Here is a 12,976-nt window from a genome sequence, read left to right as displayed (position 1 = left end):
TAGTCAGTGAAAGTAATATGAAGTGACTCTTGGTCTTCTCCCCCGGTTAAATTATGTGGCACTTGCAAATTTCACCATTTCTTTCAAGTCTGTCCACTGGGAGAAACACTAATTCGTAAACAGAGGAAGGGCTGTAACTGGTATTGGAATACTCTTGCCTGTGTTTCACCTGATTTCAACGTAACATCTTGTGTGGACTGCTGCAGAGACCCTCAAGGTTAATCCCTTCTGCCTGGCACAGCAGTACGGCACCACCTAATCTTGCCAGTAGGACAGAACGTACCCAGAGATTGTGTTGGAGGAACCTGACACGTTATTTGTAAGGTTAGAATCTGTGAGTACAACTATAATAGGTTTTAGATTGCCTGATAGGTGCAACAGGTTTCACAGTTTAGACACTAAGCAACATTGTGACAAAGACTAGGTGAGGTCAGCTCTGCTGTGACTGACAATGATCTGTCCAAACTCTGTGTTGATGCAACACTGGCCCTCCTCCCCACTCCCCACCCATCCACACCAACTTTTCACCAAACCAAGCCCTCTAGCAAGTTCTGGCCTGTGCCTTTCTCTGCTCTGACTTTCAAACTCTGCACCAGTCATCACCTTTTTCCTCCCACCCCAACACTTTGCTTTTTCCCTTGACCACAAATCCTAGGGCCTGCTCCTATCCAATTCCCAAGTGACAAAGGCATTGGATTGGATTTGGTTTTGTAACCAAGCTATTGTGGTTAAATTAAAATGTAATACTAATCCTAAATTTCTGTGAACCTTTGATAACTGGCACGTCAGAAGAATATTAGCTAGATATGAAGTTCTCATAACTTTGAAACAAGTACAAAGGAAATTTGAATTCTGACAGGAACATCTGGAAGATTTGCCAGGAATTTATTAAAGAACAGATTGTAGAGGGAAACTACACCCCAGAGTAAAGTCATCTAGAATACTTGAAAGGGCAACTTGAACAAAGATGCAGGTTAAAGCCAATTTGTGAAATTCAATGCTGTTATGGCTACTGGGATGAATGTAAGATTGAACGGAGGACCAAAGCCGTCATTTAATATTTGCAGGAGGTTGACAACACAGAAAATTTGGAAGTGATTGCTTTAATTATCTAAATAGTTCTATTAATAACTATTCTGTCCCACTGTGTAAATATATACATTAAATAATTACATATAAAAACATCTAAAAACTTTAAATTATTATATTTCTTTAATATTTGTTTCCATAGAACATTTTCAAGTTTCTTCAGATGTATTTGCAAGTTTTATCTTATATATATGAAGGTAGATGATGTACATTATAGACAAGAGTTTCAACATGGTAATCAGGTTTTAGTGATTTCCCTTGCGGTACAGATCCATTTGATGTTGTAGCAATGCTGTAAACACAAGGGGAAAACAATTTGTTATTAAAATTTGATAAATTAGCAGTTCATATAAAATGCATTAGAGAATTACATTATTAAATGCCTTTAGATCCTGCAGGTTATTGAACATAATTGATAATTTTGTGGTGTCTGGAAATTCTGCATCATGAAATTTGCATGAGAACTATAGTATTTTAAGATTTAAATATTGCCTGCTTTTTAGATTATGTTTGTGAATTATACTTTTTTTGAGAAATGCATGTGGTGACATCTGTGTCCTTAGATGTCAATAGTAATACTGATATTTATTGACCATTGCTACTGGTCTCTAAACTGTGGAGGCAGTTTAAGAATCAATCATATTGGTTTGTCTGGATTCACATTTAGGCACAATCATGTAAGAATAGCAGATATCCTTCCCTTAAGTCATGAGTGAACCAGATAGGATTTTAATAGTAGTCACATAACATGAAATAATATATGATTTACCAGTTGTACACTATTGCAGATATTTTAGAAATGAGCATTGTTAAATGGTTCTGATCATTGTATGGTACCGAATGTACTTGCTTTGGAAATGTGAATAATAATTCAGATTATTATTGCATATATTTCAAACCACTGGCCCTTTCATTCTCCATTGTCTCAGAAACAACTCTGTCTTAATTCCGCACTAATGTAATTCAGCACAGACATTTTGTCATTTATAAAGGTTTCTCCTCTCATCTTCAATATCTACATGCCACATCTTACTGCAATTATTGTCACAAGGGGACAGGAGGCTGGACCCAAGTGCAGGATGTAGGTACTGAAGTACTAGGGGCAGGACAGGAATAACTAAAGGATAGAACCAAATGGAGAGACCAGGGCATGCGAAAGAGGTAATCCTGGGGTTCAGAGAGAGTTCATGGCTAGGCTGGGTCCCGGAGTCCGTGGCTAGGCTGGAGAGCCCCCTGGGTGGCCACATAACTCCTGGGCAGGGCCACCTCCCAGGCAGGAACACAGAGGCCCGGGCAAGACACAGAACACCTGGGCAGGTGTGGGCACAACCTGTAGGGAGCAAGGGGTAGGAAGGGGCAGAGACCTCAGGGTGGGCCGCAAATTCCTAGGCAGCGCCGCCTCCCAGGCAGGAACACAGAGGCCCAGGCAAGACACAGCACATTTGGGCAGGTAACAGGCACAACCCATTAGAGGTGAGAGGTAGGAAGGGGACAGAGCCCCCCCACTGGGCAACAGCAGTCCAGCCTGCTAACCGACAGAGGCAAGGGATCAGGAGGGAACTTGGTCCAGGGTGACTCACAGAACTTGGGGATGAAGCTGTGGGCCCTCCAAGCCAGGACAACTGGAACAAACAAAACCCCCCAGAGCATGGCAAACCAGCTCATGCAAGGCAAACAGGACGACGAGGACAACAACAACCCCCCAACCTAGGCTCAGTCCCAGAGGCCCTTATATCCACCTGCCAGCTGATAGGCAACAGGTGCACCTTCTCAAGCCAAGATGATCCTATTTGGCTTAAGGGTGACAGGAGGGACGGCTGCAAGACCTGGGGTCCGGAGTCCGCGGACCGGACCAAGACCCGGAATGCAGGCTACGGACCGGACCATAACAGTTATTCAAAGTCCGGGACCAGTTTCTTAAGCTCATAGAAGTATCAAATGCTACCTTTTTATCTCACTTCATTGATACAAATGTGGTTGACATGTAGGGAAGTTCTAAGCAGCTTCTCGAGTAGGTTACATAGTCAGCACAACGTGTGGGCCAAAGGGCCTGTAATGTGCTGCAGATTTTCTATGTTCTACATTCCCAAATTTTCCATTTGATGAGATAAAATGGCCTCTAGATAGCAATCCTTTCAAAAATGTCCTCAAAACTCTCCTTTCTGATCCCGTCTTTGATACCATAACCTAGGTACTTTCCCCCCCTTTTCCCTATACTTTGCAAGCACTATAGTTTGCTCCCACAATATACCTTCCTTTGAATTTTAATTTAAAAATCTGAATTTACAAATGCTTTTGAGAACTGTGCATTGTTGAACAAGTACTGCCTGACATATTGTATCTTTGCAATTTTGCTATCTTAACAATTGCCTTCTCACAATTATGCTAAATGTCCTCATTCCTATTGGCTACTATTTGATAATTAATTCTAGATCAATTCTAAGTGTGGCGGTTTCAGTGATCTTACTTCACCGTTTACCCCTTTTTCCACTGAGGAATATGCTAATTAGCTGTGGCTATCAAACATGTGATAATTTTGATTGTGTGGGTGAGGATAGATAGCCTGTTGTTGAATCTGGTGCAGGGCATCATCGCGCACCCCAGATGTGAAATGGGTCAGTGGTGTTTGGGAGAGACACAGGAGGTTAGTGGTTTCATATGATGGTGCTAGCGAATGGGATGGATGAGCGTATAAATTCAACATCTACATGCTTAACAATTTCCTGCAAAGATAATTTATAGTTCTCTTTGGACTTATGGAAATGAATTTTATTTGGTCAGATTATACTTACTCAGCTTTTACTCTCCTTCTAATGCAATAACAAAAAATTAGTAGAGCCAGTAGGAGTAGGATTATTGGGATTCCTAGTCCCAATACCAGGCCTATCAACAACCGGTTATAGTTGATGTACTTTGAACCAGTGGTGACTGTGGCATTGCCTGTTTGTGTGTAAAAGAGAAGTAAAAGTTTTATGTAAATATATCATATTGGAAAACAGTTTACTATCAATAATAGCAGTTTTAACTCTCTTGCTGTGGAATGCAATTAAATTATTTTTAAAAGATATTTCTCTCTCCATCAGAATTCTTCCTCTAAATAGAGCTTTGAGTCTGTCACATGTGGTCAAAACCAGTGCAGTTTTGATCATAGGAAGTTGCCATTTCACTGGTAGATCACTATGAAGGGAAATTATCGGTGATCCTACTAGGTGTGTGCAATGAACTGGAATTGATTATAGAGAGCCTAAGGTAAAGGAACCTTTTGTGACAAGTAATCATAATATGATAGAATTTACCCTGCAATCTGGAAAGGAGAAGCTGAAATCGGATTCTCAGTATTACAGCAGAGTAAAGGGAACGAAGCTGCTGCCAGAATTGATTAGCAAAGAACATGATGATGGCAGAGCAGCAACGGCTGGAATTTCTGGGAGCTATTTGGAAGGTGCAGGATATATGCATCCCAAAGATGTATACGTGTTCTAAAGGCAGGATGACACAACTGTGGCTGACAAGTCAAAGCCAACATAAAAGCCAAAGAGAGGACATGTAATAGAGTAAAAAATTAGTGGGATGTTAGAGGATTTGGAAGCTTTTAAAAACCAATAGAAGGCAACTAAGAAAGTCATAAGGAAGGGAAAGATGGAATACGAAGGTAAGTGAAGCAATAATATTGCAGACGATACCAAAAGTTTCCTCAGATACATATAGTATAAAAGAGAGATGAGAGTAGGTACCGGACTGCTGGAAAATGATGCTCCAGAGATAGTAATGGAGGACAACAAAATGATGGATGAACTGAAAATACTTTGCACCAGTCTTGTGGAAAACACAAGCAGTATGCCAGAAGTTCGAGAGTATCAGGAGGCATGTGACGAGATCTTAAGGATTATTCTAAAGTGGACTGTTCCTTTAACAAGAGAGAGAGGGAGCAAACAGCTTGTGTGCTAATTCAGCAGCAGAGAGAGAGAGAAAGTCTGTGAGTTGCCTTGGAAACTGAAAGGTGGAACTATATGATGGACAGCTCGTGTTCCACATTTGTGAGATATATACAAGGTCAGTTGACTTTTTAAACAGACACACAAGAGACACACGACGCCAGAGGCAAGGAGGACGCTGGTGAGCTTTGTGTGCCCATGACAAGGGTGGGGCTTTTGCTCACAGTCTGGACAAAGGAGTGATCAGTGGGGAGCTATTGGTGTGTTTAACCCTGGCCTGGGTTGATAGCTCACTGTGGAAAACCGGCATTCCTGTTTCTGTGGTGACAAGTTGGTGACTTTAAATAAGTTTCGGGAGCAGAAGGACGATGTGGAGGATCAGCATCGGCATCGGCATTGGGAAAACAAACCAACTCCCTATCTCTCTCTCTCCAACTTTACTCTACTCAAATTTCAGAACTGAACTGATTATCATACCACCATAAGACTGTATCACCTAACCTCCTGAGCTGGGAAGCTTGGGAACTTTATTTACTCACTTATATATCCATATACTCTGCTAATCTGTTTACCTTATCTTGATTTATATTACTTTATTCATGTAGTTACTAATAGAGTTTATAACAGAGGACTCAGACTCCAGGTGTGTCCATTTCTGCTAGTTCTTTTTAACCCATTATGGGGTACGTAACAGGTTCTACGAGGGTGAAGGTTCTTGAGAAACTGAAAGGTAGATAAGACACCTGGACCAGATGGTGTACACTCCGGGGTACTGAAAGAGGTGGCTGAAGAGATTGTGGAAGTATTAGTAATAATCTTTCAAGAATAGATTCAGGCTTGGCTCCAGAGAACTGAAAAATTGCAAATATCACTCTACTCTTCAAGGGAGAGAGGCAGAAGAAAGAAAATTGTAGACCAATTGATCTGACCTCAGTGACCGGGAATATGTTGAAGTCGATTGTCAAGAGTATGGTTTCGGGGTACTTGGAAGCACATGACAAAAGACAGTATTCTGCAGTTTCCTCAAGGGAAAATCTTGCCTGACTAATATGTTGGAATTCTTTGGAGAAATAACAAGCAGGATAGACAAAGAAGAATTGGTGGATGTTGTGTACTTGGATTTTTAGAAGGCCTTTGACAAGTTGCTGCACGTGAGGATACTTAACAAATTAAGAGCCAGTGGTATTCCAGGAACGATGCCAGCATGGATAGAGGATTGGCTGATTGGCAGGAGGCAAAGAGTGGGAATAAAGGGAGCCTCTTCTGGTTGTCTGCCTGTAGCTAGTGGTGTTCCACAGGGGACTGTATCCGGACGGCTTCTTTTTATGTTATCTGTTAATGATTTGGATGAAGAAATCGATGGCTTTGTAGCCAAGTTTGAGAACGATACAAAGATCTGAGGTGCAAAGGGACTTGGGAGTCCTTGTGCAGGATTCCCTAAAGGTTAATTTGCAGGTTGAGCTGGTGATGAGGAAGGCAAATGCAATGTTAGCATTCATTTTGAGAGGTCTAGAGTATAAAAGCAGTGATGTAATGTTGAGACTTTATAAAGCACTGGTGAGGACTAATTCTGATCCTGTATCATATGGTCTTATGAAGTGTGTGTACGTTTGCTGGCATTTCATAGCAAGATATGAACAATTATAAACATTTCTGATGTCGACAGATCATGTCCATGAATTGGAGAACATCACACAGCTTTTCTGGTGCAAGGTCGCTGATTTGTCTCCAGCCTCCTGGACATTCTTAGCATGATCCGCAATACCTGGAAAAATAGTTTGGCAACGCCTGCATGCTATGAACAAGCTGAAGAGTTTGTTGCTTTCATGCAGTCCTGTTGCACAAGAACAGATGAAAACAAATTTGATGTGAGGTCTGTTTATTCGGGCTAAGCTCATCTCCGATACTTTGTATTAGACATCCAGTCAAGATGGCACTGTGCTGAGCTGCAACGTCTGTTGTTTTTCAGGCTCATAGGGATGGTTTTGGGGGCAGTGTGGGGAGTTAGGGGAAAGGGAGGCAATGAGGGGCAGTAAATGAAGAGTGAGGAGCAGGTGCCAGAGCCCAGGTCAGGACATTCCATGCTGGAGATCCCTGTGGACAGATGCTGGGTCAGCAGGCGCTGAGATGAAGACCAGTTATCACTGTGTTCAATGACTGAGGCTGTAGGTGGGCCCTGTGGCCAACGGCTGGTGATCTCCCCCACCCCCGCCCCCCAGCCCAAGGCCAGAAGTCCTGGTTCATAGGATTGTGCAAGTCCAGGGTTTGAAGCTCAAAAACCAGTGATCAGCGAGTCCTGCTGTTGGAGTTGCCGAGCCTGAAAGTGAAGGCCCGGTGGTCAAACCCCATGGGCTCCCGTGTCTGGAAACGGAAGCCTAATGCCTGTGAGTTTGCAAGTCCAGGTCAGGAAGCCGAGGCTGGAGGCTTGTCTGTGTGAGTGGGTGGGAGGGGCAGAAGGGGCTTGATTTGTTGTCCTTGTTTTGTTGCTTTTGTTGCTGATATTGCTTGTGTTGTTCTGCTGGACATTGTGGGCATGCTATGTAGGCACCAGAATGTGTGGCGGTACTTGTGGGCTGCCCCCAGCACATCCTTAGGTTGCGTTGGTTGTTAATGCAAATGATGCATTTCTCTGTACAGAATCAATAAATGAATCTGAATCAATCTCACACGGTACTAGAGTTGGTAACAACATCAAGCATCCTGCAATTTAGTATGAGCATAAAATACTGAGTTGCCCACACCACCTTAAGGCAGAGGTTGATAGGTCCTTAGTCAGTCAGAGCATGAAGGGTTTCTGGGAGAAGGCAGGAGATTGAAGCCGAGAGGGAAATAGATCAGCCATGATGAAATGGCAGTGCAGACTCGATGGGCCAAATGGCCTAATTCCACTCCTATATCTTACAGTCTTGTGATCATACATCCCAGGAAGCAAAGAACTACAGTTTCCTGTTTCTGTTCCTTTCTTCATTGATCAGCTCTTTGTTTTTAGAATCCCTTGGTCACAAATGAATAATATATTACTCAAACATTTTCCAAGCATTCAGTAAAATGAAAAATTGCATCAACTAAATCACGTTATGCTTCTCCTTTGTTCATGTTTTCCACATGCCTTTCCCTGTCTTTGTTCAGGGGTTGCCAACCTTTATTCAGCCACAGGGTCTTACAATTAACTGAGGGGTCTGTGAACCCCTGGTTCACGTTCATTAGGCTGTACCTGGCTCCAGAGAGCTAAAGGCATGGAAGTTAGGTTATCTGATAATTATTCAGAGGCCTGGAACATTAATGGAAAAATCTAACTTTGAATCCCATCAATGCAGTATAGTTGCTCAGGTGTAATTAGGAACAGGAAATAACTGCTAAGTTTGCATTTATTGTTTCATTAACAAATTAACTTCTGATCAAGGCAGCCCATTTTTTTATAGTATCATCTCACCATCAGTGATAACGCAATGGCTCAGTAACAACCCAGCAACAGTAGTGGCTGAATTGGCAAGGGTGGCATCATGGCTGATTCCTATTCCAAGAGCCACTGACATTTCCCTGAACAATATTCTGCCATCGGGCAGATTTCTGGAGTGGTATAGCAAGTTGTGGCATCCCCTTAATGGGATTCCTCCTGTATGCTGGCCATTCAGACAATAGGCAAGATTGAACCATGAATTTTATCCAGCCTCTTCCCCCAAAGTCAGCAGGATCTCCATGTCCCAAGCCACACCGCTTTCTTTGGCTGTCTTTGATGTCCCCTACACCCTCTAAAACTTTCAGTAACGAGTGGAACTGAAAAGTGTGTTATTTTGCTGTCTTTGATGTCCCCTGCACCCTCTAAAAACTTTCTGTAACGAGTGGAACTGAAAAGTGTGTTATTTTGGACGTTAGGGGACAACTGCTGCAGTTAATTCATCAGACTGGAACACCAAAAACAACTGAGGAACTGAACTGGAAAGATAAGCTACTTGTATTACTTGCAATGCAAGCTGATACTTGTTCAAACAAGCTGCTAAGTTAACAGGATGAATTTTCAACTCTGCCTTTCAATTGTTTTATATAACATATCTTTCAAAAGGTTAAGATCGTACTGTAGCATGTTTGGGATTCCAATTCAGCACTTCCATTACAAATGCACTTGTAACCACCATATGTGTTTTTGCACAGTGCAGCTCCACGACAAACTGCTTCTCCACCGGCACATTCATTTAAGTCTGTAAAAGACATGAAAAGCAAAATTATTTTAGTATGTACGGCAACATTAAACCAATAGTTTAGCTAGACATAAACAATCATTTGGTGCTAGTTCAAGAAGAATGGAGGGTTATGCCAGTATTCTGTTTGATATTCTCTTTACAAGCAAAACCTTTACAGCACAGATTAAATGGCAAAATAAACTTTTTGTGAGATCTCCTAACTTGCAGAGCCCAGTCAGTTCAGATTGGCGACAATATCTCCTCCACAATCCCCATCAGAACAGGTGCACCACAAGGCTGTGCACCTGGTTCTCTGCTCTGCTCACCTTACACCTATGACAGTGTGGCTAAGCACAGCTCCAATGCCATATTTAAATTTGCTGACGACACCACTGGCATAGGCCAAATCAAAGGTGGTGACAAATCAGCATATAGGAGGGAGACTGAAAACCTGGCTGAGTGGTGCCACAACAACAACCTCTTACTGAATGTCAGCAAGACCAGGGAGCTGATTATTGACTTCAAGAGGAGGAAACCAGAGGTCCATGAGCCGGTCCTCATTGGGGCAGAAATGGAGAGGGTCAGCAACTTGAAATTCCTCTTTGTTATCGTTTGAGAGGGCCTGTCTTGGGCCCAACAGACAAGTGCAATTACGAAGAAAGCACAGTAGCACCTCTGCTTCTTTAGGAGTATGTGAAGATTTGGTATGATATCTACACCTTGGCTAACTTCTATAGATGTGTGATGGAGAGTATATTGACTGGCTGCATCACTGTCCTTGAACAAAAAATAGTGGTACAGGAGCTTTAGGATTCACACCACCAGGTTCAGGAACAGTTATTCCCCACGACCATTAGGCTCCTGAATCAGAGCAGATAACTTCACTCACCCATCACTGATATGTTCCCACAACCAAAGGACTCACTTTCAAGGACTCTTCATATCATGCTCTTGATATTTATTGCTTATCTATTTATTTATTTATTTATTCATTCATTATTGTTCTTATTATTATTACTATTTCATTTTTTCTTGCACAGTTTATTGTCTTTTGCACAGTGGTTATCTGCCCTGTTTGTGCAGTCTTTCATTGATTCTATTATAGTTATTGGATTTATTGTGTATGCCTGCAAGAAAATGAATTTCAGGGTTGTATATGGTGACATATACAGTATGTGCTTAGGTAATAAATTTACTTTGAACTTTGAGTCCTTCTTCTCTTTTTATCTGTACAGACAACAGGAAAATAGATCTGTGAAGCTGAGTTGGATCCAGGTTGCCATGCCTGGTGAAAGGATATTATACACAAATTGATCATCTAGGGCAGAGATAAATTAGTGCCCCAATATCTCATCAGGCAAGCCAGCTTAGTTCAAAAGGATTTAGTTCCCTTGATGACAGGAAAACAACATCTATTGTCTAAAGGGATACTGGTTAGATCTCAAACGGTTCAATACATCCACTTAAGAATGATTTTAAAAACTTAGAAAAGGTGCAAAGGAGGTCTACAAGAGACAAGACTTTATAATCAAGAACAAGGAACTGTCATAGGAATTAAACAATTACTTGGCTTCACAGAGAAAAACACACAAAGCTTAACAGATGTATTAGAGGATGAAGCATGGGCTGAGAATAAGGAACCAAAGATTTAGTAAAGATAACACTACAGAAGCTGATGAACTTGCAAGTTGATAAATCCCCAGGACCAAATGATTTATATTCCAGAATGATGTGGCTTAAAAGATAGTGAATGCTCAAGTTATCATTTACCAAAGTGCTGTAGATTTTGGTAATGCTGTGGAAAGGAGAGTAGAAAAACTAATCCACTAATGAAGAAAACAAACAGGGAAATATTGACTTTTTAACCTATTAATGTCAGTGGTAGGGAAAATGCTAGACTCTATAATGAAAGATGGAGAACAACTTAAAAAGAATAAATGGATTTAAAGTTCAAGTTCATTGAGGATGTGACTAATAGAATATATAAAAGAGAACCAATGGATATAATATATTTGGATTTTTATAAGATGTAAGTATCTCTGGAGGAAAATGTATGTTGACATTTTGGGCCAAAATCCTTCACCAAGAAGATCAGGTCAGGTCCTGATAAAGGGTCTTGGTGTGAAATGTCATCTGTTCATTTTCTTCACAGATGCTGCCTGACCTGCTGAGTTCCTCAAGAGAAAAAAAAGTAAGTTTTAAGTTACAGAGAGGAAGGGAGAGGGATTGGTAGGAAAAAAGGAATATAATTAGCAGAGTGGGGCTCAGGTTGTTTAGTTGATAAGCCATTGTTGAAGCCATTTAGTTGATAATTTAATGAGGGTATTTAAAGAGATATGCAAAAGCCATAATTAATTATTGGACAAAGAGCAAATTTCTCTTTCCATAGATGCTAACTGACCTGATGAGTGTTTACAGTAATTTATGTTTTTATTTCATAGTAGATCCCAATATTATTTTCCCTTTCACAAAATGTTGACATTCAACTATCAATCAGATGACTTCATCAATTGTTACATTACCTGGGATGTGGGACCTCAGCTGTAGGAAAGATTGGAGAAGTTCAGACTCTTCTTCTAGGAACAGAGAAGGCTAGGAGATGATAGCAAGTGGTGACCTACTAACAAACACAAAATGCTGGAGGAGGAATAAAGAGTCAATGTTTCAGGCTGAGACCCTTCATTAGGACTGATGAAGGGACTCAGCCTGAAACACTGACTCTTTATTGCTCTGTGTAGATGCTGCCTGACCTGCTAAGTTCTTCCAGCATTCTGTATGTGCTGCTCTGGATCTCTAGCAGGTGCAGAATCTCTTGTGTTTATGGCGAACAGGAAGGGGTTTTGTAGATGATGAATGATTTTGATAGGATAGGTGAACTCTGTTGTGTGCTTTCTTCACAATTATAAATAAATAGAGTTTGTTTTTTATTGAGGGTGGTCAGTTGGTGCACTCTATCTGAAAAGATGGTGAAAACTGATTCTATAAGAAGTTTCAAAAGAGAGTGAGCAAGTACTGTAAGAAAAAATGTGTGATTAAACAGTTAACTTGTAAATGTAGATTAAAGGACACAGTGACTTCCTTTTGTACGAAGTTATGTTTAAACTGAAGAGTTAATAACCTGCAGTTGGGTGTATAAGATACAATTCAAAACTTTGCAGATTATATGAAACTCACAATTACAATTATATAAAGTTCAGGATGATAGACATCTGACAAATTAAATTTAATGTAGGGAAATGCTTAGATACTTTGTTAGAAGCATGCCAATAAAAAAAAAATAAAATGGTACAGTTTTAAGGAGGGCAGGGGATGCCAAAGAGACCTTGGAGGCATACATACATAAATTTATTATTTTGGTAGGACATGTTGAAAAGGCTTTTGGGAAGCACATCTGATCCATGTTTTTATTACATGTAAAGTTTTGCCAAATAAATGATGTTCTACTCAACCTTTATAAAACATTGATTAGGCTAGTACATTTTGTTCAATTCCAAACACAATATTTTGGACAAAATACCTAAATCTTACAAATGATGCAGAAAAAAGGCTGCTGGAAAGGTAAAATGGTGGGAGGGCCAATTACTTAGTTACTAAGAAAATTGAAACTACTCCTTATAGTTTTCCTGAGAGCGGAGGTATTTGGAGGAGAATTAATGCTCATATTCTTAAACATGAATAAAGAAATGTTTCCAGTAATTGATGTACTGGTAACCAGTCGATGCAGTTATAAGAAGACAGACAAAAGAACGATGATCAAAATTAGATGTTTAT

General features: G+C 40.7%; 1 protein-coding gene across 2 annotated transcripts in view; it reads right to left on the bottom strand.

Annotated features, from left to right (window-relative positions):
• Nucleotides 1-1,246: 1,246 nt before the first annotated feature.
• Nucleotides 1,247-12,976, bottom strand: part of LOC140730348 (mucin-4) — a 96,000-nt gene continuing 84,270 nt past the window's right edge. For both annotated transcript variants that reach the window (XM_073050638.1, XM_073050640.1), the window contains 3 exons: nucleotides 9,101-9,223; nucleotides 3,882-4,029; nucleotides 1,247-1,381 (listed from right to left, as the gene is read on the bottom strand). In XM_073050638.1, coding sequence (XP_072906739.1) covers nucleotides 1,273-1,381; nucleotides 3,882-4,029; nucleotides 9,101-9,223 — 380 coding nt within the window. In that variant the 3' untranslated portion in view covers nucleotides 1,247-1,272. The remainder of the gene's footprint in view (nucleotides 1,382-3,881; nucleotides 4,030-9,100; nucleotides 9,224-12,976) is intronic.

The sequence above is a fragment of the Hemitrygon akajei genome, chromosome 7, assembly GCF_048418815.1.
Source record: "Hemitrygon akajei chromosome 7, sHemAka1.3, whole genome shotgun sequence".
Lineage (NCBI taxonomy): Eukaryota > Metazoa > Chordata > Chondrichthyes > Myliobatiformes > Dasyatidae > Hemitrygon > Hemitrygon akajei.
Note: the sequence above shows the minus strand (reverse complement) of the source record. Positions and strands in the feature narration are given on the sequence as shown.